The sequence below is a fragment of the Hyla sarda genome, chromosome 5, assembly GCF_029499605.1.
Source record: "Hyla sarda isolate aHylSar1 chromosome 5, aHylSar1.hap1, whole genome shotgun sequence".
NCBI lineage: Eukaryota > Metazoa > Chordata > Amphibia > Anura > Hylidae > Hyla > Hyla sarda.
Window position 1 is genome coordinate 124833529 of NC_079193.1, and position 26773 is coordinate 124860301.

At 40.4% G+C, this 26773-nt stretch overlaps 1 protein-coding gene across 4 annotated transcripts in view; it reads left to right on the forward strand.

Annotated features, from left to right (window-relative positions):
* SACM1L (SAC1 like phosphatidylinositide phosphatase) overlaps window positions 1-26773 on the forward strand; it is a 647794-nt gene that overhangs the window by 192233 nt on the left and 428788 nt on the right. For all 4 annotated transcript variants that reach the window (XM_056520232.1, XM_056520231.1, XM_056520230.1 and 1 more), the window contains one exon: window positions 5142-5201. In XM_056520232.1, coding sequence (XP_056376207.1) covers window positions 5142-5201 — 60 coding nt within the window. The remainder of the gene's footprint in view (window positions 1-5141; window positions 5202-26773) is intronic.

Here is a 26773-nt window from a genome sequence, read left to right on the forward strand (position 1 = left end):
AGCTGCCTACTATTGTGAGGGAGCTGCCTATTAATGTGAGGGAACTCCCGACCTAATATGGGGGAGCTGGCAATCTAATGTGGGGGAATCTAATCTAATCTAATGAGCGGAGCGCTGCATTTTACCAGAAGTAATTTTCGGTATCGGTATAGGTTTCGGCCAGACATTTTTTTTTATTTCTGTTTCGTTTCGGTTCTGAAATTTCCATTTCGGTGCACCTCTACTTAATAATGAAGTCCCATTCAATAGAGTTAGTCTATCTGCGAAGATATCTGCCAGAGATCCTTTGAGAATGTTTGAATTAAGTTGAAGATGGGTAAATGCAATACAATAATGTCACTATCAAACAGTCGAGTATATATATATATATATATATATATATATATATATATATATATATATTTCGTAAGCTTGTGCACCATAAACATCACAAACTGCTGAATGAAGTTAGTTACCCAGAAGGAAACCCACGCAAACATGGAGAGATCATACAAACTCTTGCAGATGTTGTCCTTGGTGGAATTTGAGCTTAGGACCCCAGCACTGTAAGGCACCAGTGTTAACCACCTTGCTGCCCTGTACAGCTACACTGTACATCTCCCAGCATATCTTGCAACATCTGTAGGGCTGCAGTTTGAAGACAGTTTTTTTTTTTTTCGTTTTGTATTTTGGAGCTTGTCGTACTGCAAAAAAATAAAATAAAATAAATAAAAATAAAAGAAACAGTACTTGCTGCTGTCCCTAGGTTCTGCGCTGTGGTGTGGCCGCACTGTACCCTGTGTGCAGACTGCCCTGATTGCTGATCAGTGAATTGATACAGATCAGCACTTTTTTTTTTTTTTTGTTAAAAAAGTTAAAAAAAATTACTTACAGCAAATGTAAAAAAAAAGCACTACACACTGAAATAAAGTAAAAACACTACATTTAGACGCTTACACCCCTCCCCCCCCCCCCCCCCCCCAAGGCTCTTTTCAGTGGAGGAGGCATATGCCATGCTTGCCACTGACACTGAGACCGCTATTGAGGGAGAAGAGGAAGACCTCACATTTCTTCCTCCTCCCACTCATCGTCATCCAGTAATGATGAGCCCCTAGTGGGTGGCACCACAGGGCAATATCAGTAAAGGCCCCCCATATTAGTGTCCCTGTCCACCTTATAGATGACCCCAGTTCCATTGATTCCAGGGTTTGTTGGCCGCCCATGAACCCAAATTAACCTGACAGTGCTCACTAAAATTCACTTAAAAAAAATAAAAAAAATTGTTTGTGGTCCAGCACCCCAATGCTTTTTTTTTTTTGCCTAGGCCTGTTAGATAAACCTCAATCAATACAGCTGCGATGAGGACATATTGGGGCCTCGTCCTCTAAGTAAACCCAGCAGCTTCGTGGCCACCCTTGCAAAGAGAGCAAAAATGTACACCACCTATAGAGGTTGGCACTAAAGTAGCATGTGTGGAGGATGCACCCACTGCCCACCCCTTACAATCTCTGCCACAGTCAGCCACCCCTGTGGAAATGACTAATTTAGGCCTCCAATGTGCATGGAGCGCTCTCACTCCGGAGCTCTGGTGTATTTCAAGGCAACAGTTTACATCCAGGTATGGGGTATTTCTGTAGTCGGGAGAAATTGTTACTTATTTTGGTGGACTTTTCACCTTTTATCACTTGTGAAAATGAAATATTTGGGGCTTTTTTTTTTTTTTTTTACATTAACTCGCTATTGGTGTCCCATAATTTTAATTTTCAAAAGAGGTAAAGCCCCCCCAAAATAAGTAATGCAATTTTTCCTGTTTACGGAAATACTCCATATGTTGACGTAAAGCAATCTGCGGGTGCACAACATGGCTCAGGAGTTACATTTGAGGCCTAATTTGGTGATTTGCACAGGGGTGACTGATCTTTGCAGAGGTCGTCACGCCCCCTCCCATAGACTTGCATTGAGGGGACGGGGCGTGATGTCACACGGGGGCGGAGTCATTACGTCAGGGACTTCCGTTCTCGTGGTCGCCACCCAGACCCTCCAGCGCTTCCGGACAAGAAACAGGTGGGTGCCGCATGCTATATTGCGGGGGTCCCCAGCGGCGGACCTCTGGATAGGGCATAAGATGTCTAGGGGTGGAGTACCCCTTTAAAGTGTTGTAGTTTCCAAAATTAAGTCACTGATAAGGGGCTTCCCACTAATTGGGCACAATGGGAGCTTTGTAATTGTGACATGGCCCCAAAAACCATTCCAGCCAAATTCTCTCATCAAATGCCAAATGTCACTCCTTCCCGTTTTAGCCCTGTCGTGCGCCCACAGAGCACTTTACCTTCACATATGGGGTATTTCCATAGAAAATATATAAGGGATTACACATTTTTAGAGGCTTTTTCTCCTTTAACCCCTTGTAAAAATTAACAATTTGGGGCGACAACACGTTAGTGTAAAATATTGGGATTTTGACTTTAAACCTCCACTTTTCTGCTATTCCTATAAAAGACCTAAATGATTAACAAGCTTTCTGAATGTCATTTTAAATACTTTGAAGGGCACAGCTTTTATTATGGGGTCATTTATGGGGGATCTATAACATTTAAGCCCCTCAAATCCACTTCAAACTTAACTGGTCACTGAAAAATTCAGAGTTTGAAATGTTTATAAATTATTGGAAAATTGTTGCTAAACTTTGAAGCCATCTAATATCTTTGGAAAGTAAAAATGTGTGCTTTATGAAGGCAATGTAAAGTAGACATATTGTATATGTGAATTATTATGTCATTTTTTAGCATGACCATTTTCCTTTCAAGCAGAGCATTTCACATTTAGAAAACGTTTACATTTTTTCATGACATTTTGAAATTTTTCACAAAGAAATTATGCAAGTATCAATGAAAATGTACCACTATCTTAAAGTAGAATATGTCAATATCAGACTGATAAATAAAAGTATCTCAGAGCTATCAATGCATAGATTGACACAGGCCAGAGAAATTTGGCTTTGTCCTAAAGGCCAAAATGAGCTGAGTCCTTAACCCCTTAACGACCAAGGACGTATAACGTCCTTGGCCGGCTCCCGTGTCATATCGGGTCGGTCCCGGCATGTAACGGAAGACGGGACCCGGGATTAATAGCGCGCGGCAGCGATCGCGGTGCCGCGCTCTATTAACCCTTTAAACGCAGCGTTCAAAGTCTAAAAACGAAAGTGTCTAAAAATGAAAGTGAAAGTTTCCCGGCTGCTCAGTGGGGCTGATCGGGACCGCCCCAGTGAAAACGCGGTGATACCAAATATGTGTATTAATTATTTTTATTACGTTTTTTTGAGGGTAAAATGGCAAAAGCTGACATTTTACTTTTTTATTGGGGAGGGGATTTTTCACATCTTACTTTTTTATTTAACCTTTTTTGACATTTTTTTTCACACTTTTTATGTCCCCACAGGGGACTATTCATTGCAATCAGTTGATTGCTAATACTGTGCAGTGCTATGTATAGGACATAGCACTGCTCAGTATTATCGGTCATCTTCTGCTCTGGTCTGCTCGATCTCAGACCAGAGCAGAAGACCCCAGGAGACTGCTGGAGCATGGTGAGGGGACCTCCGGCCGCCATGCTGGATGATCGTATATCCGCGGCAGCACTGCGGGCGATCCGATCATCCATGCAAAGTACCGCACTGCTGCAGATGCCGTGACCGGCATATGGCGATCGTGGATGTACGCCATTACTGGTGGGTCCCTGGCTGCTGATAGCAGCCGGGACCTGCTGGGCATGACTCGAGCACCGCTCCGGTGCTCGCGATCTTGGCGGCGCGTAAATGTTCTTCATGGTGCGCGAAGTACCACATCACCATGATGTACATTTACGTCCATTGTCGTTAAGGGGTTAAACATATAAATTTTTCTGCATGTAGTTATGATTTGTTTACAGAAGTATGACAAAATCAAACCTATATAAGTAGGGTATCATTTTAATCTTATGGACCTACAGAATAAATATACGGTGTCATTTTTACTGAAAAATGAACTGTGTAGAAACGGAAGCCCCCAAAATTTACAAAATGGTGTTTTTTCTTCAATTTTGTCGCACAATTATTTTTTTTTTCCAGTTTCGCGTAGATTTTTGGGTAAAATGACTGATGTAGAATTGGTGGTGCAAAAAATAAGCCATCATATGGATTTGTAGGTCCACAGTTGAAAGGGTTATGATTTTTAAAAGGTGAGGAAAAAACGAAAGTGCAAAAACTGAAAATCCCGTGGTCCTTAAGGGGTTAAAGGCCACCTGCGGCTGAAAACAACTTATCCCTTATCTGCAGGATCACGGGGGCTCCGAACGCTGGGACCCCCCCCCCCCCCCCGCGATCTTCTGCAAGGGGCCACGGCTCTGCCGACACACCTCCATGTGGCTCAATGGGAGAGGCGGGGAGGCAGCGTTCTTGCATCATAGAGCTCTATGGGGAGGGGGCGTAACCGTTGACCTCTCTAGGTCGTCGCTACGCGCATTAGCCGCTCTCACGGAGAACTAATGCTGGGCCCTGTTCAGGAGATCCCGGGGGTCCCAGTGGTCGGACCCCCTACGATCACTTATCCCCCCTGTGGATACGGGATAAGTTTCAAAGCCCTGCAGTTGTCCTTTAAGGGATTAAAGGTTGGGTAAGACTCAGTCAATTGATCAGAGCTGCAATACCAATAATAGCTCATTGACAGGGCTGTCACTGTTTCTGTGAGTAAATTAGAGCAAGCTAAACATTGTTATGCATAAAAACTATTAACTTGTATTAGACTAAAAAGTCTAATACAAGTTAATAGTTTTTATGCATAACAATGTTTAGCTTGCTCTAATTTTGTTTAGAATATTAGACTATATAGAAATTTTTCTTCTTTTAATGCAATTTTTATTTGTAACACAGCACAGTAGCATGTATTGTTCTATTAGTTAAATAGCTGATTGTGGGTGTGCAACTTTTCAAATTTACAATTATCGTTTTTTGTTTTTTTTTCAATCTTACAACTGTCTTCCAACTATGCGTATGCTAATAGTCAGTTTGAATTAGCTTCTTTGTTGTAATTGAAATATTCATGTTCCTTTTACTGAAGAAAAAAAAAATATTTCAGATCTTTTGTTTTTAAAACCTGGAACAATAAATGTTTTTTTTTTTTCTTTAGGCAGATCAGAGATTTGTTTGGAATGGCCATTTACTACGAGAATTTTCTGCGCAACCAGAGGTAAAAGCTTAACATTTGTAACTTATCTAAAGCTTGTTTCACACTACAAAATCTCAGTTTTAAAGATCCGTACTAAGTTCTATCTGAAAATCAGCTGTAAAACGGCAGTTACAAAATCCTATACAGCCGTTAGAAAATCACATTATAGTCTATGGGATTTTTCTAATAGCCGTTTTAACCCGTTAAACTATTTCTCCTGTTACTATCGTCAATGGGTTAAAAGGGCTATTAGAAAAATCCCATAGACTATAATGGGATTTTCTAACGGCCGTATAGGATTTTGTAACTGCCCGTTTTACAGCTGATTTTCAGACGGAAGTTCGTACGGATCTTTAAAACGGAGTGATTTTGTAGTGTGAAAGGAGCCTAAAGTATTAAGTGGTCGCAGAACAGACATTTACATTATCTATCATTTTTGTGTTTCCTCATTCATTTCCCCTATATGCATATTATATTTCGAAAGACTTTTGAATTTAAGACTCTGTCCTTTTTACAATTAAATGTTTATAGATGCATGCTGGATTGTGTTTTTTTTTTTCCCCCTAATCAGGTTATTGACAACGTTCTCTATTAAACCTGATATACCCTCAAAACAAAAAAACAAAAAAATATTTCTCAGAGATAATAAAGAATGCATTCTTGACTTGGAGATATTCAAGCCAAGCTTTTTTTTCTTAGGTACCATAGATTAAAGGGGTATTCCAGGATTTTTTTTTATTTGACCATGCTACATGGGCTGTAAAGTTATTTAGTGTAGTTTTTAACAAAGTGTCTGTACCTGAGTGTGACTGTGGTCTCACAATTCTTCTGTGATTTTTGTCCTGAATATTTATTTTTAACAGCATACAAAATTACTCAGGTCTTAGGTTTTCCCAGGTTGCAGTGCGGCCAAGACATGATATCACTAGTCAGGTGTGCAAAGGTAGCCTGTCCTGCTTCAATGGGTGGAGCTGTAGGCACTCTGGTTAAAAAACACTGATCTTTTGATTGGAATGCAGCATATTTGTGTTCCAGTGGGTGGGGTGGCTGATGTGTGGGAAGGAGGAAAGTGACCTCACACTTACAAACAAGTAACTATGGGATTTGTAGTTTGAGAAAACGAACTACAGGAAATGCCCAGTTCACAAAAAGATAGCCACGGCATTATGGTAATCTTTCAACATAGCCATTTAGTTCCAAGATAAACACAGATTCTTCATAAGCATGTCCATTACTGTCTGGCAGGTACATACTAAAATCACCTTTATGGTGGATAACCCCTGGAAATTCTCCTTTAATCTGATTACATGGAACTTTACCTCCTCTACCTAGATCTTAAAATTTCTAATACCTGCTTCAAATATACATTTCTTTTTACACTACTCCACTAAAAGTCATCTTTCCTTCCACTATCTTAAAATGTTCTCAAATTTTCAATAGTAATGCAATGCTAGGACACTTCCACTCCACCAGATGACCCAATTACACTAGTTCAAAAATATGCAAAATTTACCCTTCAAAGCGTTCCATCAAATAACAGAAAAGTCCATCCTCCCACCAATCTTTAAACCAAGAAATCTGTGATCCCAAAAAACACTGGATATTGGGGAATAAAAGACCTCTCTCTTGGTGAACTAAAAAAAATAATCAACCTTTATTATCATCCACTTTTGCTCCCAAATCAAAAAGTTTAAAAACAGCAATTTTTCTTCTTAATAGTTTCTCACTCATAAGTAGAGGAGCTACACAAAAAAAGGCTCAATAATTTTGGTAGATAAATGTTATCAGGACAATTTTATCAGCTTTTTAAATTAGATTATTCCAAATCTTATTTCCAAATTCACAGAAGAGAGGGGTTCAGTTTTAATCCTGTTGAAGTCAACTATATTCCTTGAAATTTGAAAATTAACCAACAGACCTGACAGAGTATCTAATGTGCAGGTAAAAGGACACCTGGGAAATAGTGATCATAATATAATATATTATAACTTATTTTTCAATAAGTTAATCTCTCAAGGGGCCACAAAAACAATGAACTTTAGGAAGGCAAAGTTTGATCAGCTCAGAGAAGCCCTTAACAATATAAAATGGGATATTGTCCTCAAAAACAAGACTACTGACACTAAATGGGAGACTTTTAAATATATCTTAAATTATCACTGTAATAAATATATACCTTATGGGAAAAAAGGGTCAGCAATAAAAGAAAACCAATATGGATGAATAATAACATTAAAGGGGCAATAAAGGACAAAAATAAAGCATTTAAAATACTAAAACAGGACAGCAGTGAAGAAGCATTAAAAAGCTATAGAGAAAAGTGTTAAATATGTAAACAGATAAAAGCCGCAAAAATAGAGACAGAGAGAATCCTTGCCAAAGAGAGTAAAACTGACTCCAAAATGTTCTTTAACTATATAAATAGCAAAAAGGTCAAAAATGAAAGTGTGGTCTCCTTAAAAAATGATGAGGAAGAAATTATAAACGGGGATCAGGAAAAAGCAAATATATTAAACAAATTCTTCTCCACTGTGTTCACCGCGTAAAATGAAATGCCAGGTGAAATACAGTGTGATAAGGTAAACTTCCCAGTACAGGTCACCTGTCTAACCCAGGAAGAAGTACAGTGCCGCCTACAAAAAAATCAAAACAGACAAATCACCAGGTCCAGATTGCATTCACCCCCGGTGTTCTAAAGGAATTAAGTAATGTTATAGACAGTCCCCTATTTTTAATATTCCGGGACTCCATAGCAACAGGGACTGTTCCCCAGGACTGGCACATAGCAAATGTGGTACCAATATTTAAAAAGGGAACAAAAGGTGACCCAGGGAATTATAGACCTGTTAGTTTAACCTCCGTTGTATGTAAATTGTTTGAGGGTTTTCTAAGAGATGCTATTTTGGAGTATCTTAATGAAAATAAACATATGACCCCATATCAGCATGGCTTTATGAGGGATCGGTCCTGTCAAACTAACCTGATCAGCTTCTATGAGGAGGTGAGCTCCAGACTGGACCAGGGGAAATCGCTGGATGTCGTATTTCTGGATTTTTCCAAAGCATTTGATACGGTGCCTCATAAAAGATTGGTGCATAACATGAGAAGGATGGGGCATGTGGTCCCAGAGAAGGATGGGGCATCCCCCAGAGAATGTGTGTAAGTGGGTAAGTAACTAGCTCAGTGATAGGAAAAAGAGGGTGGTTATAAATGGTACTTGTTCTGATTGGGTGACTGTTACTAGTGGGGTACTACAGGGGTCTGTCTTGGGTCCTGTTCTGTTTAATATATTTATTAATGACCTTGTAGAGGGGTTGAATAGTAAAGTAGCAATCTTTGCAGATGATACTAAACTCTGTAAAGCGGTAAACACTATAGAGGACAGTGCACTGTTACAAATAAATCTGGATAGGTTGGAGGTTTGGGCTGGGAAGTGGCAAATGAGTTTCAACACTGATAAATGTAAGGTAATGCACATGGAGAGAAAAAATCCGGGCTGGGGTTATGTATTAAATGGGAGAACACTTGGGACGACTGATATGGAAAAGGACTTAGGAGTCTTAGTTAACAGTAAATGTTGTTGTAGTGACCAGAGTCAGGCAGCTGCTGCCAAGGCTAATAAAATCATGGGGTGCATCAATAGGGGCATACATGCCCACCACAAGGAAATCATTCTACTGCTGTACAAATCACTAGTCAGACCACACATGGAATACTGTGTACGGTACTGGGCACCAGTGTACAAGAAATATATAGTGGAGCTGGAGAGGGTTCAAAGACTGGCAACCAGAGTAATACGGGGAATTGGAGGACTACAGTGCCCAGAAAGATTATCAGAATTAGGGTTATTTAGTTTAGAAAAAGAAGGCTTAGGGCAGACCTAATAACTATGTATAAATATATCAGGGGACAGTACAGAGATCTCTCCTATGATCTATTTACACCCAGGACTGTATCTATAACAAGGGGGCATCCTCTACGTATAGAGGAAAGAAGGTTTCTACACCAGCACAGACGGGGGTTCTTTACTTTAAGAGCAGTGAGGCTGTTGAGTTCTCTGCCTGAGGAGGTGGTCATGGTGAACTCTGTAAAAGAGTTCAAAACTGGTCTGGATGCTTTCTTGGAGAGTAATAACATCGCTGGTTATGTATACTAGATTTATAGGGACAGAACGTTGATCCAGGGATTTATTCTGTCTGCCATATTTGAATTCGGGAAGGAATTTTTACTAGTATGAGGGTTTTTTGCCTTCCTTTGGATCAACTCCGTAAGGACTCATTAGGGATATAGGTTGAACTTGATGGACTCTGGTCTTTTTTCAACCTCATGAACTATGTTACTATGTTACTTGAATGGATCCATGGGATCTAGTGAGGTGAATCACCTCTTTATAATTTTTTTCCGCTATATGAAGTGACCAAAAATGTACAATTCTGGACTTATGGTATTTTTTCTGTTAACACCATTGTCCATGCATTTCAATTAACGTTATAGTTCAGTAATTCAGACGTAGACGCAAGTGGCGATACCACATGTTATTTAATTATTTTTTTAAACATTTATTTTAATTATAAAATGGAAATAGGGGGTTGATTCAAACTTCTTTTAGGGGGAGGGATTATACACATTTATAATCAGTGTGAATGAAGAAAAGGAGGGAAATGGATGGAGCGCTTCTGCTTGTGAGGGCAGGACTCAGAACGCCACGGTAGCACAGGACGGTATTTATTTAAAAGATTTCGGACAACGCGTTTCGGCGTTTTCAGGTCCACAAAACAATCAAATTGGTACTCCCTGGGGTATGTTGTCGTGCGTTTGGTGGCCACCAAAAGCACAGCAACATAGAGCCTTCTAAGATTAAATTTCCTCAACCGCTCTGGAATAAATCCATTCTGGTCCTTATCTACTAACTCACCAAATAACTTTCTGCTACCTATGAGCTAACATCTTGGCATATAGCTTACTATCTGTATTGAGGAAAAAAATTGGTCCATATGATCCTAATTCACATGTATATTTGTCTGCTTTCAATATAAGAATAATTTTAACAGATAGCATAACCCCTTCGTTTTTTTCTTAGTTACCTTTTTTTTTGCCCTACTGAAGTAGATCTCTCCTTCAGGACCTAGTGGATATCTGTTCCCATCTGAAATTATTATTTGATACATGTATCAGAGTCAATAACACACTGACACAATAGTTCAGTGCAGAAATACTTCCTTCCCTTTATTACAACATTTGACATGGGTTTATAAAGACTTCAGAATTAACAGAAATTACCACTCACATTATCGATTAATTGTATGTGTTAGTCTACGTGTACATAGCTTTTTGTGATGCGCAAGCTTGACTTGTTTTTCATCTAAGCAATTCTTAACTTTTTTTCTCTAAAAATATCAGGTTGACATGACTTTTATCTCTCTGCTAATAGTTCAAGTTTGATAGTGCAGGCTACACTGTGAAGATGATATTCTGTCAGATCAGCTAATTTTAAGCAAAAACCGCTAAGAATGTAAAATATGACATGTTATACCATTTATACAATGATTATATATGTTAAGTCCATTACAGTTGTTCCCCCTTGAAATGACTATTTTTACATTCTTTCCCTAACATGTTATCCTATCTCATCTGTCCTATGTAATTATCAAACTCATTTTCTTCTTGCTGTACGTTAGATGAGTCATGGCTATTCCATGACCCCCCTTGCCACAGACTTTGTACATAGATTTTCAGATCCTGTCCCTTACATATACGATGATTCTGTATTCGGGAATTTCTGTAATGGGGTATATGATCCATCATGGTATTCTTCATAGTCGTTGTTTGTCATCATAGGAGTAGCATTGTCTGTGGCTTTTTCACACATCTTCTTCAGGCATGGCAGCACACAACAGATGATAAATGCAAGGATAATAATTATTTCTATTGGAATCAACATATTTTGCCAACCCCCCATTCCATTAAAATATTGGTCCCAGGGGTCTGACACTCCAAAATTTCTTTGAAGTTCCAATGAAAGGCTTTCTAACTTTTTTATGGCTATGGTTACTTTACCGTTGGGTCCTGTGTTATCTGGAATGTATGTACAACAGGTATCCACAAACATTTTACATACCCCTCCTTTCTCGGCTAAGATCATATTTAAGGCCATTCTATTTTGAAACGTCATAGTAGATGTGGTGCTAAGCTGTTCAGCTTGGATATGAATGTAGAAAAGGTGTACCCCTCAATAACGGCGCTGGTCCATGAATAGATGTATATGCATTTATTATAAAATTAAATGCAATGCGTTTCAACCCCGGACAGGGGTCTTCATCAGGCATAGTATACAGTAGGAAAAGTACTCGCTTTTAGAAGATGACAAATTGAAAAAGGTTGACCACTTCCGGGATACCGGAGGAGCCGTGTGCAAAAGACATACAAACTAAAATAAAAAATTCTAGCAGCAATTTGTAATAAAAACCAGTATGTGTATATATATATATATATATATATATATATATATATATATACACCGTATATATATATATATATATATATATATATATATATATATATATATATATATATATATATATATATATATATATATATATATATACCGTATATACTCGAGTATAAGCCGACCCGAGTATAAGCCGAGACCCCTAATTTCAACCCAAAATCCCAGGAAAAGTTATTGACTCGAGTATAAGCCTAGGGTGGGAAATACCTCATCCCCCCCTGTCATCATCCAGACCCGTCATTAACATCCTCATCATCCCCTTGTCATCATCCCACACATCCCCCCTTCATCATCCCCTTGTCATCATCCCACACATCCCCTTATCATCCCACACATCCCCCCTTCATCATCGCCTTGTCATCATCCCACACATCCCCTTATCATCCCACACATCCCCCCTTCATCATCCCCTTGTCATCATCCCACACATCCCCTTATCCCACACATCCCCCCTTCATCATCCCCTTGTCATCATCCCACACATCCCCTTATCCCACACATCCCCCCTTCATCATCCCCTTGTCATCATCCCACACATCCCCCCTTCATCATCCCCTTGTCATCATCCCACACATCCCCTTATCATCCCACACATCCCCCCTTCATCATCGCCTTGTCATCATCCCACACATCCCCTTATCATCCCACACATCCCCCCTTCATCATCCCCTTGTCATCATCCCACACATCCCCCCTTCATCATCCCCTTGTCATCATCCCACACATCCCCTTATCCCACACATCCCCCCTTCATCATCCCCTTGTCATCATCCCACACATCCCCTTATCCCACACATCCCCCCTTCATCATCCCCTTGTCATCATCCCACACATCCCCCCTTCATCATCCCCTTGTCATCATCCCACACATCCCCTTATCATCCCACACATCCCCTCTTCATCATCCCCTTGTAATCATCCCACACCCCCCCCCCCTTCATCATCCCCACCCCCCTTCATCATCCCCACACCCCCCCCCCCTTCATCATCCTCTTCTCATCATTCGCCCTCAGTGGTCTTCAACCTGCGGACCTCCAGAGGTTTCAAAACTACAACTCCCAGCAAGCCCGGGCAGCCATCGGCTGTCCGGGCTTGCTGGGAGTTGTAGTTTTGAAACCTCCGGAGGTCCGCAGGTTGAAGACCACTGCGGCCTTCAACATGCGGACCTCCAGAGGTTTCAAAACTACAACTCCCAGCAAGCCCGGGCAGCCATCGGCTGTCCGGGCTTGCTGGGAGTTGTAGTTTTGAAACCTCCGGAGGTCCGCAGGTTGAAGACCACTGCGGCCTTCAACATCATCCAGCCCCCTCTCACCCCCTTTAGTTCTGAGTACTCACCTCCGCTCGGCGCTGGTCCGGTCCTGCAGGGCTGTCCGGTAAGGAGGTGGTCCGGTGAGGAGGTGGTCCGGGCTGCTATCTTCACCGGGGGCGCCTCTTCTCCGCGCTTCCGGCCCGGAATAGAGCCGTTGCCTTGACAACGACGTATCTGCGTCGTTGTCAAGGCAACGTGACTATTCTGAGGCCGGGCCCGAAGCGCTTAGAAGAGGCCTCCCCGGTGAAGATAGCAGCCCGGACCACCTCCTCACCGGACCACCTCCTTACCGGACAGCCCTGCAGGACCGGACCAGCGCCGAGCGGAGGTGAGTACTCAGAACTAAAGGGGGTGAGAGGGGGCTGGATGATGTTGAAGGCCGCAGTGGTCTTCAACCTGCGGACCTCCGGAGGTTTCAAAACTACAACTCCCAGCAAGCCCGGACAGCCGATGGCTGCCCGGGCTTGCTGGGAGTTGTAGTTTTGAAACCTCTGGAAGTCCGCAGGTTGAAGACCACTGCGGGTGGGGGAGTTCACTCGAGTATAAGCCGAGGGGGGTGTTTTCAGCACGAAAAATCGTGCTGAAAAACTCGGCTTATACTCGAGTATATACGGTGTATATATATATATATATATATATATATATATATATATATATATGTATGTATATAGTTAAAAATCAATAGAATAAAAAAAAACTAAAATATGCTTTACAGAAAATCAATATTATTCATTCATTTGGGGTAAAAGAAAAAGTGCCGGTGCTATGATGAAAAACCTCCAGTAGATGGCAGTGTTTAGCAGCAAGAGCAGGATGTTTAATGTGTTGATGAACACTAGGAAGCTGATATGCAGGAAAGCGAGCAGAACGATGTCAATCACCTAGGAGACTCTGCGAGCAGCACATACACTAGGAATATCATGGCAATCAGGTAGGAAAATATTTGGAAAATATGTATGAAGAAATGTGATTAAATGGATAAATATAGTCCTAGTGTATTAAATTATTGGGTGACAGGATGGCAAATGTGAACACCCAGCAAAGATATTATAATTGCTATTGGCAGGAAGCTGATATTACAATATAACTTCTGAAAGTTTATTTAATCCGTCCGGGACTAAAGTTCCCATCCTGTAGATCCAGTATATTTATTTTCTTTTTAACTGTTCAAAACGGTTTTAAACATATTGTGGGATTGCTTCTAGAGGTGTGATGGTTATGGGATGCTGTATATCAGGATGAAATTGTGCACAGTGTCTGAACACTAGTAAAAATGTATTACGAATATTTTGACGATGTTTGTTTAATCGATTGTGAAGGGACTGAGTGGTGCGTCCTACATATTGTAATGAGCAAAGACACCGTATAACATAAATAACAACATGGTCAGATTGACATGTTAATCTGGTTTTAATATTAAAGGTATCTCCAGGTTTTTGTTTTTTTTTAATTACCGTTGTCAGGCCATGGGTGATTTCTTTACAACAGAGACAATTTCTTTTATTGCACTTGTAGCTTCCTGGTCTTAGATAATTTTCTTTTCTAGTTTGGCGATGCTGTCGCAATTGGCTGGGAGCTAAAATACTCTTCAAATTCGGTGCTCTCCGAAAGGTAAATTTTGGTCCTTTAGGTAAAGAATTTTTCAAATAATTATCTTGATGTAGTACATGCCAACGTAATTTTAAAATATTTCTAATGGCTGTAGCATTATTGTTAAAAGTGATGATAAAATTTCCAGCGAATTTGTTCATTTGTTCAGATTCACTCATTGTTTTCTTTGGGAGTAGGCATTTTCTTTGGTTTAATAGTTTAACTTTTGCAAATGCATCATTGATGATCTGTGGTGGATATTTTTTGGCTTTAAACCGCTTCTTCAGTATCCGTGATTGATCATGAAAATCGCTATCTTTGGTGCAGTTTTTTCTAATCTGTCGGTACTGGCTAAACGGGATATTCTGAATCCATTTTTTATAATGATTGCTAGTAAAATCTAACTATTTACTTCTACTGATTTAAAATGAGTGAAAGTAAAAAAATGAATGTTCATCGCGAGAAATGCACAGGTCTAAGAACGTGATAGTGTTGACATTAGACTCCATGGTGAACGAAATCCCCCAGTCATTGTTAAGAGTCTTCGATGAGTAATGTCTCTGACCCAACTGGGCCATCCCAAATAAAAAACAAGTCATCAATGAATTGGCGATATAAAATAATGTGAGGGCTTAAAATGGGATTTCCCCAAATAAATTGATTTTCAAACACTTCCATAAAAGATTTGCAAATGAAGGTGCGACTTTAGCACCCATCGCCGTGCCGACGTCCTGGTGATATATTTTAGTATTATAAGTAAAAAAAATTGTTTTCTAAAATGAATTTAAGAGCATTGATTAAAAACTGTTTATGATCAGTATCCATCCCAGTTTCCAAGTCATATCAAGAAGGGATTCAATCAGGTATGTAGAGTCACGGAGGTGACTTGGAAGTTTTATTACGTAATCGTGTAGATATAAGTCAACATAATGGGCCATATTACTTGTAGCAGAATGTGTTCAAGACGCAACAGGACGTCCCGGTGGTTTATTAACGTCCTTGTGGATCTTAGGTAAGAAGTAGAAATACGGTTTCTTCCCGTTTTTTATTTTAATATAATTTCTTTCATCTTTAGTGTGTATACCTTGATCAAAGGCCTCATCTATCATTTTATGTAAATTAATTTCTAACTGCGGGAAGGGGTCATGATGTATAACAACACTATAGTATTTCTTATTTGAAAGAATATGAGCTTCATGTTCATAATAATCTAAATCCATAATAACAATCAGCGGGGCGAAAAACTATTTGTTTATTATCCTGTAGATTCTTCAATGCTCTTTTCGGCAGTTTCTTGTTAAACATTTTTTTTTTATCGGACGTGATCTTTTTAAAATCAGCCAAGACAAGGTCTGAAAAAACTTCAATGTGTGGTCCCTGTTTATAATAGGGTAAAATCTTGAAGGCAATTTAACCGGTTGGTGTCTGGTATTAGGGGACTCTGGTATATCTAAAGGATCATCAGATTCATCCATTAGTTCCCCTTATTATATTTGTTCGGATCATTATGTTCATATGTACCTTTATAATTAGTAGATTCTTTTAATGAAAAACACCTTTGTAAAGTCAGTTTTCTTATACATTTTTGGAAATCTAGAAATAGCTGAAAGTGGTCCACTGTTGATGATGGGCAAAAAAATAACCCCCGCTGTAGTAAAGTAGTTTCTTGTTGATCTAATGTATATCTAGAGATATTGTATATATAAACTGGATTCATTTTGGTAATATTGTCTATTGGTAATATGGGGGGGCCGATTTTATTACTCCGGGGGAACTGTATTCAAGCTCGTTCTTTTCTTCCTTTTTGACCCCCTCTATGTCCCCGGGGTCTTCTTTTTTTCTTGTTTGGCTTCTGGGGCTGAAAAACTGCGTGATGCGTTGATTTACCTTCAGGCGAGCCCCTAAAAAAAGTGGGTTTGTTTGGGACCCTACAACAGATTGTTGAGGGTTCCTGATGAATGGGACAGTAAAAGTGTGATTATCAGTATTCTCTATGATAGTAATATTACTATTATTGCTGCTGTCTAAATGCGAATCTGATATGGGTGATGTTTGAAGTGGTATTGCTCTGATGGGAGTAGGGCAAACAGAAATATCTAAGAGGTCAATAAGATCACTATGTAAACGTGAAATAAGGGTCAGCTTTGGAGGTGGAGAGGGAGATAACTGTAAAAATGGAACTGGAGTAACAGATTTGGTAGTGCACTGATTGATAATAGTTTTGCTAGCCTGTAAGAATAGGCTTCTGGGTGTATGAGGAAGCCCCGGTATTTTTATGGATGAAGATGACATCTGATCACAATCAGTTGTGGATAAATGCTGCATCTGGACCCGAGGTGAACTAATATCTTGTGCAGGATGAATAATAGCAGATATAGTTGCTGCATCAGGTGTGGAAACTGCACTACGAGATGGAGCTGTATGAGAAGCTGAAACTAACATAGGCACTGGAACTTCTACAATATCAGGAGCTGTAGTAGGAGATATGGTGATTGGTACTGTAGAAGATGTACTGGAAGTGTGGGGAGACTGTATATGGATAAGCTGAGATTTGGGTTCATTCTGATGTTGGTTCCGAATATATCTGTATTTACTGTTGGTGAAATTACGTCCAGTTAGTTTATAGTTATTAGGGGCAAAAGTATTAGGAGAGGGTTGGTCAGAACTATGGGCTACAGCCGAAGAATGATTTGGTTTATTGGAGGTGTTTCTAAATGGAAATGACACTGCGTTCATGACAGTAGTGTCTGAAATGTGGTGATTTCTCTATTTATTTTTATGCCATGACCACGGGTCTCCAGAGTTATAATCATTACGATCTCTGTTGTATTTAATGGCCTTTTTCTCTTTAAGGTAGGTTTCTAATTTAATTATTCGGCTGGAGATATTATGATACATTTTCTTATAATCAGAGAAAGTGGAATATTGATGTAGAGAATTATGTATACCCATAATTTTAATATTTAGCTCATTGCAACGTGTTATGCGCTGATCACAAATATTTCTCAACAATTTAAATGTACATTCATCAAGTAGAGTGTGCCAGTTAACAACACAATTGGTATCATCTAAAAAAGATGGATTAAAATTTACTGTCAATCCACGTGGTGTAATTTTTTACACTAAATAAAGTTCAAGAAAATTGACATTGATCTGCTGCTGCATTTCTTCTTTAAGTTTATTTTCAAGGGTATGGAAAAGAGTCAGCATTACCTGTATTCCTTCAGTATTTAGGGTACTTGTAGGAGCATCAGAGTCCCGTGGTTGAGATGTCTCCACGGAGACTAAAGTTAGTCGGGAAATGAGTTGTTCCCGCAGGCACATGCGGTTAACATAGTAATCCATGTTATCCTAAAACCTGCACGGTCCTGGTGCTGCAACCTCCAATGGGACAAAGTCCAACCGGTCACCGGGTTCGGTGCCATTATTAAACTAATACAAGGAGATAAAAATACAACAAGATGTTTGCCCCTAGTGGAGGACCGTTTAGGTGGGTGAAACGGAGTGGTAAGAAAGATGGGTCCTTACCCTTAGGTGTTCCGCTTAGAGCACAACACCTACAGTAGCGTCTTGGAATGAATGAAAGGCCGGACAGCTGCCACAAGGAACTTCCCGGTGTGACGTCAGTCTCACCGGTAACAAAGCATGGATAGGAATGTAGAAAAGGTGTTCCCCTCAATAACGGCGCTGGTCCATGAATTGATATTTATGCATTCATTATAACATTAAAAGCAACGCGTTTCGTGTCCAGATGCAGAATTATCCACAACTGATTGTGATCAGATGTCATCTTCATCCATAAAAATACTGGGGCTTCCTCATACACAGAGAAGCCTATTCTTACAGGCTAGCAAAACTATTATCAATCAGTGCACTACCAAATCTGTTACTCCAGTTCCATTTTTACAGTTATCTCCCTCTCCACCTCCAAAGCTGACCCTTATTCCACCTTTACATAGTGATCTTTTTTTTTTTTTTTACATTAACGTTTTATTAAAAGTACAAAGTTCAAGTAAATTACAAAAACACCATCAATAAACAGGCATCGTAGGAAACGCGGTTGTCGATAGGGTACACACATATGATGCGTACCATCACTATATAAAGTCAGGTATTCAGTAACAAGACAGGATGTTGAATACATTAAAGTGAATAGTTAAAGACATGACAATTCAAACATCAACTAGTCAACTCAAGGTACATGGTCCAAGCTTCTATGTGATCAGGGTAGGTACAATCAACAACAATGTGGTTGGTGTAAGCAACATATGGGAAGAAGAGGAGATGAGGACAGAAAGGAGGAAGAAGAGACAGGAAAGGGTTCCAAAGGGACAGGAGGGAATGGGAACGAGGAAGACTACTAGGTTCGTAAGAAAGAGGTTGTTAGACTTACCCAACGGGTCAGGAGGGCTTCAGAACAACATGGCAAAGCAATGAGGCATGGTGGCTATTTGTGAAAAATGGGCTGTTTAGGTAGAGGGAGCACCGGAAACCGGGCGTGCTGTAGGGCTTGGGGGACATATGTTTCCGAGTGAATTACATAGTGATCTTATTGACCTCTTAGCTATTTCTGTTTGCCCTACTCCCATCAGAGCATTTTCGCCAATACCACTTCAAACATCACCCATATCAGATTTGCATTTAGACAGCAGCAATAATAGTAATATTACTATCATAGACAATATTGATGATCACACTTTTACTGTCCCATTCATCAGGAACCCTCAACAATCTTTTGTAGGGTCCCAAACAGACCCACTTTTTTTAGGGGCTCGCCTGAAGGTAAATCAACGCATCACGCAGTTTTTCAGCCCCAGAAGCCAAAAAAGAAAAAAAGACGACCGCGGGGACATAGAGGGTGCCAAAAAGGAAGAAAGGAACAAGCTAGAATACAGCTCCCCCCGGAGTAATAAAATCGGCCTCCCCTATTACCAATAACTCAGACAATATTACCAAATTAATTCAGTTTATATATACAATATCTCTAGATATACATTAGATCAACAAGAAACTACTTTACTACAGCAGGGGTTATCTTTTGCCCATCATCAACAGTGGACCACTTTCAGCTATTTCTAGATTTCCAAAAATAAGAAAACTGAATTTACAAAGGTTTTTTTTTTAATTAAAAGTATCTATTGATTATAAAGGTACGAACAAATGATCCGAACAAATATAATAAGGGGGAACTAATGGATGAATCTGATGATCCTTTAGGTATACCAGAGTCCCCTAATACCAGACACCAACCGGTTAAATTGCCTTCAAGATTTTACCCAATTTATAAGCAGGGACCACTCATTGAAGTTTTTTCAGACCTTGTCTTGGCTGATGTTTAAAAGATCACGTCAGATAAAATAATTTTTTTTTAACAAGAAACAGAACATCACCACTCCCGAAAGATAATTGAAGAATCTACAGGATAATAAACAAATTGTTTTTCGCCCGGCTGATAAAGGGGGAGGGCTTGTTATTATGGATTTAGATTATTATGAACATGAAGCTAATATCATTCTTTCAAATAAGAAATACTATAGTGTTATACATCATGACCCCTTCCCGCAGTTAGAAATTAACATAAAATGATAGATGAGGCCTTTGATCAAGGTATACTCACCAAAGATGAAAGAAATTATATTAAAATAAAAAAACGTGAATAAACCGTATTTCTATTTCTTACCTAAAATCCACAAGGACATTAAGAAACCACCGGGACGTCCTATTGTGTCTTGCACATTGTGTCTTGCACACATTCTGCTACAAGTAATATGGCCCATTATGTGGACTTATATCTACAAGATTATGTAATAAAACTTCCAAGTCACCTCCGTGACTCTACACACCTGATTGAATCCCTTCTTGAAATGACTTGGAAACCGGGATGGATATTGATCACCTGTGATGTGACCGCTTTATACAGTAACATCCACCATCAGAAAGGATTGTTATGTGTACAGGAGTTTCTTGATACAGACTCTACTTTATTCTCTATACATAAACAGTTTTTAATCAATGCTCTTAACCCCTTAACAACCATGGACGTGTATACACGTCCAGACAGGATGAACGTTCCCGCACCAGGACATGTATACTCGTCCATGGCTCTTGTGGGTGCTCCCCAGTGCACCCACGAGATCGCGGCAGGGACTCGGCTGTAACACACAGCCGGCACCCTGCCGCACTGCTGGGACCGAAGTAAACTTTGGTCCCGGCAGTTTAACCCTTACAGCCGCGGTCGGAAGTGACCGCTGGCTGTAAGTGTTATGACAGAAGGAGGGAGCTCCCTCTGTCACCCCTGCAGCATCCCGCAGCGCGATCGCGGGGTGCTGTGTGTAATCTCCGGTGGGCGGGGACCTGCCGCTCTGCCGTGACCAAAGACAACTTCGATCCCGGCAGTTCAGAGGGGCTCCCTCTGTCTCTCTCCTGTAGCACCCCGCAATGATCGCGGGGTGCTGCTGCTTACCTGGGCAGCCGGGGGTCTTTACAAGGACCTCCAGGTCTGCCCCGGTTATTGCCTGTGAGGACGTGCTAGAGGCTCGTCCTGATATGCTGCCGGCTAGTGTAAAACTAGCAGGCAGCATATATCTGCAATGCTTTGGAATACTAAGTATTCCAAAGCATTAAAAAAAAGTGAATTAGTGTCCACTAATAGCGGCTGATTTCCCACTGGCAGTCATGATGTTGGGGATCAGTCAGGGATGTGGAAATCCTATCGCCCGACGCCCGGGACAAGTAGTTTTTGGCGCCGGGCAGGTGAATTTTGTATAGATTTAGCCCTGTATCGGGCTAGCAGGGACAGACCGACGTCCCCCTTATTTTTCTTTAATGCCGGTGTGAGGTGCAGGAGCCGATGCAAGTCTACACCTCACACCAGCGCTCAGAGTGTATGGAGGGGGCGGCGGCCCCCAGCTGACTGCAGAGCCCCCTTATCTCCCCTCCCGGAGGATGCAGCTCTACACAAGAAGACACAGCAGGGTGAGAGAAAGGACGTAGACAGCTCCGTGCACAGCTCCATCCCCCGCACACAGCTCTATCCCTCCCCCTGATCTGTCTCCATAGGACCTAATCCACCACGGGGAGGCTGCATGTTTGCACGGGGAAAACACAGAGCAGGGGGGAGGGGAGAGGAGAGGACGTCCGGTGTGAGGGGAGATTTTCAAACCCATGTAACCTCACACTGTCCAGGACTACAGCTCTGATGTCCACTCATGGTCGGCTCAGGTGAGTAGGCAGAGAATGCAGGCGACAGGAAGGGTGGTTGTATATGTATGGTGTGAGTGTATGTGTGATGTGTATGTAATGTTTGATGTGTGTATGATGTCTGTCTATGTGTGATGTGTATCTAATGTATGATGTGTGTATGATGTCTATGTGATGTGTATGTAATGTATACTGTGTGTATGATGTCTGTGTGTGATGTGTATGTAATGTATAATGTGTGTATGATGTCTGTGTGTGATGTGTATGTAATGTATAATGTGTGTATGATGTCTATGTGTGATGTGTATGTAATGTATAATGTGTGTATGATGTCTGAAGTTTGATGTGTGTATGCATGTGATGTATAATGTGGGGGGGGCAGCGGCGGGTGTATGTAGGATGTGTGTGTATGTATGGTGTGAGTGTATGTGTGATGTGTGTGTATGTATGTGATGTATGATGTGGGGGGGGGGCGGCAGCGGTGGGTGTATGTATGGTGTATATGTATGGTGTGAGTGTATATGTGTATGATGTATCTGTGATGTGTGTATGTAATGTATGATGGGGGGGGGGCACTGCCGCCGCCGCCAGTTGTGCCATCTAATTTTATTTTTAGTGGTTTCTGGCCACCCGCACTAAATTGCACCCCCAGAATCCCGCCCCCTTCATACTCACCCGCCAACCCAAGAGCCCCACAGTTGCACACAAACCCGCCCCAACCAAAACTACAACTTCCAGCATGTTAGACAATAACCTAAACTGTAGAACTATAAAGTGTAACATGCTGGGAGTTGTAGTTTTGGTTCGGGTCAGCTGCAGAGCCATAGGCTGCATCAGGGCATGCTGGGTGTTGTAGTTACTAACTGCAATTCCCAGTATTCCTTGACACAGACTCTGGCTCTGCAGCTGACACAAACCAAAACTACAACTCCCAGCATGTTACACAATAACCTTAACTGTCCTACTATACAGTGCAACATTCTGCAACACCCACACAACCATAGGCTGTATCAGGGCATGCTGGGAGTTGTAGTTATCTACTAACTAAATGCAACTTCCAACATTTTCTGACACAAAATGCAGCACATAAACTGGAGAAGCAGAACACCCCCCAGTAACACATAAGTCCCTATTGAGACTGAAAAATAGTGATTAATATATTTTAAAAAGTGCGTATACATGTGAATAAGCCCCTTTCCTAATAAAAGTTTCCAATTTTCTTTAAATAAAAATAATGTACAAAAATAAACATAAGTGGTATCGCTGCATGTGGAAATGTCCAGACTATTAAAATATAATGTTAATTAAACCGTACGGACAACGGTGTAAATGTAAATAATAGTCCAGAATTGCTCATTTTTGGTCACTTCATATGAGAATTTTTTTATAAGGTGATCAAAAAGTTACATCTAGATTTTTCTGGGCTTGGCTCAGGCGTAAAAGGAGCTACAGCTCTCCCGCCGCTAATAGCCTGGCATGCTGCGATCACCGTGGCCGCTATTAAACCATTAGATCACCGCTGTCTAAGTTGTCAGCAGTGTCTAAAGGGATCTTATATCCATCCCTGGTGGTCTAGTGGGGGGGATCGTACTATTTTGGTGGAAATTATTTTATCTACCAGGACAAGTGGATTTTCTTGAGGGACAAGTAGATTGTGTTCCGCTTTAGTCCCTTGGACAAGTAGTTTTTTTTTTAATTTCCACACCCCTGAGCGGACACACTGAGCTACCCAGCCACAGCAGTGATCTTGCCCTTGTGACTGCCGGGAGCATCCGCGGTGTGAAATATGCTGCGGATGCGCTCTATGTGACCCTACACTGCGTCCCATTCATACTGCGTTTCCGCAGTGTTAGAGGTATCTGTCAGCATCATGTCAAAAAGAGTGATGCTGACGTATACTGTAGCAGCTCCAGTCATTTCTGAATGAGACGGTACAGTATACATTGGCATCCCTTTTTTGACATGACAACAAACACCTATACTGCAGAAACGCAGTATGAATGGGGACTATTCATATAATGATGCCCTGAAAGCCAAAGGGGGCTCCTCTCCTTTGGGGTCCTACCACGCGGCCAAGGAACCAAATATGGCCTAAGCGGGGGTATTTCCAAACACAGGCTGAGCAGCTCAATAAAATATAGGGTGCATTTCTTGCAATATCAGAAGTGATGTACAAAAAATATGCCCCAGAAATTATGCATTTGTGAAAAAAAAGGCAAATTTCAAATTTTTAACACTGACATTGTAATAATTCCTGCCAAAAAATGATGGTGTTAAAATACTCTCTGTAACCCCTAGCGAATACCTTGAGGGGTCTAGTTTTTAAAATTGGGTAATTTGGGGGGGGGGGGGGGGTGGTGTTCCTATGTTCTACTACCTTTAAAATTTTTTGCAAACCTTGCATAGCACACACAAAAAAGATGTACTTTTCAAATTTTCAAAATTTCTAATTCAATTGTTAGGCTTCTAATTATTTTAAAATGTTAATTAAAAACAAAAAAAATGCTGTCAAAATAAAGTAGACATCTGAAAGTATAAGTTTCATAAACTATTTGGTCAGTATGTATAAATATATGCAACTTATTAGTGTTAAAATAGCAAAAAATCGTAATTTTTAAAAAAAAGTCATGATTTTTTGCATTGTAAAAAAAACTACAAATTATATTGGCTTACTTTTACTATATAGTTACATACATAGTTAGTACGGTCGAAAAAAGACATATGTCCATCAAGTTCAACCAGGGAATTAAGGGGTAGGGGTGTGGCGCGATATTGGGGAAGGGATGAGATTTTATATTTCTTCATAAGTATTAATCTTATTTTGTTCCAGGAATGTATCTAATCCTGTTTTAAAGCTGTTAATTGTTCCTGCTGTGACCAGTTCCTGAGGTAGACCGTTCCATAAATTCACAGTCCTCACGGTAAAGAAGGCGTGTCGCCCCTTGAGACTAAACTTTTTTTTCTCCAGACGGAGGGAGTGCCCCCTCGTCCTTTGGGGGGGTTTAACCTGGAACAGTTTTTCTCCATATTTTTTGTATGGGCCATTAATATACTTATATACGTTTATCATATCCCCCCTTAAACGTCTCTTCTCAAGACTAAACAATTGTAACTCCTTTAATCGCTCCTCATAGCTAAGATGTTCCATGCCCCATATTAGTTTAGTCGCGCGTCTCTGCACCCTTTCCAACTCCGCAGTGTCCCTTTTATGGACAGGTGACCAAAACTGAACAGCATATTCCAGGTGAGGCCGTACCAATGCTTTATAAAGGGGGAGTATTATGTCCCTGTCCCTTGAGTCCATGCCTCTTTTGATACATGACAATATCCTGCCGGCTTTGGAAGCAGCAGCCTGACATTGCATGCTATTCTGTAGTCTGTGATCTACAAGTACACCCAGATCCTTCTCTACCAGTGACTCTGCCAGTTTAATCCCCCCTAAGACATACGATGCATGCAGGTTATTAGTACCCAGATGCATAACTTTACATTTATCCACATTGAACCTCATTTGCCAAGTGGATGCCCAGACACTTAGTCTATCCAAGTCATCTTGTAACTTATGCACATCCTCTATAGACTGTACCGTGCTACAAAGCTTGGTGTCATCTGCAAAGATAGAAACAGAGCTGTTAATACCATCCTCTATATCATTGATAAATAAATTAAACAACAGCGGTCCCAGTACTGAACCTTGGGGTACACCACTAATAACCGGGGACCAATCAGAGTACGAATCACATGAAGGATGACTTGTGACAAAAAAACAATGTCAGAATTATCGTGATTGGCAAAACGTTATTCGTTATTCACTAATAAAGACAGACATCCCCGATTTGAAAAAACAGGCCTGGTCTTTCAGGGGCGTACAGGTTTATTTGGGTTGGTCCTTAAGGGGTTAAATTCATTTTAGAAAACATTTTTTTTTTACTTATAATACTAAAATATATCTCCAGGACGTCGGCACGGCGATGAGTGCTAAAGTTGCACCTTCTTTTGCAAATCTTTTTATGGGAGTGTTTGAAAATCAATGTATTTGGGGAAATCCCATTTTAAGCCCTCACATTATTTTATATCGCCGATTCATTGATGACTTGTTTTTTTTATTTGGGATGGTCCCGTTGGGTCAGAGACATTACTCATCGAGACCCTTAATAACAATGACTGGGGTATTTCGTATACCGTGGAGTCTAATGTCAACACTATCACCTGTGTATTTCTCACGATGAACATTCATTTTTTACTTTCACTCATTTTAAATCAGTAGATGTAAATAGTTAGTTAGATTTTACTAGCAGTCATTATAAAAAATGGATTCAGAATATCCCTTTTAGCCAGTACCGACGGATTAGAAAAAATTGCACCAAAGATAGCGATTTTCATGATCAATCACGGATACTGAAGAAGCGGTTTAAAGCCAAAAAATATCCACCACAGATCATCAATGATGCATTTGAAAAAGCCAAATTATTGAACCAAAGAAAATGCCTACTCCCAAAGAAAACAATGAGTGAATCTGAACAAACGAACAAATTCGCTGGAAATGTTATCACCACTTTTAACAATAATGCTACAGCCATTAGAAATATTTTAAAATTACATTGGCATGTACTACATCAAGATAATTATTTGAAAAATTCTTTACCAAAAGGACCAAAATTTACCTTTCGGAGAGCACCGAATTTGAAGAGTATTTTAGCTCCCAGCCAATTGCGACAGCATCGCCAAACTAGAAAAGAAAATGATTTAAGACCAGGAAGCTACAAGTGCAATAAAAGAAATTGTCTCTGTTGTAAAGAAATCACCCATGACCTGACAATGGTAATAAAAAATAAATAAAAATAAACTGGAGATACCTTTAATGTTGAAACCAGAATAACATGTCAATCTGACCATGTTATTTATGTTATACAGTGTATTTGCTCATTACAATATACAGGACGCACCACTCAGTCCCTTCACAAACATCGTCAAAATATTTGTAAT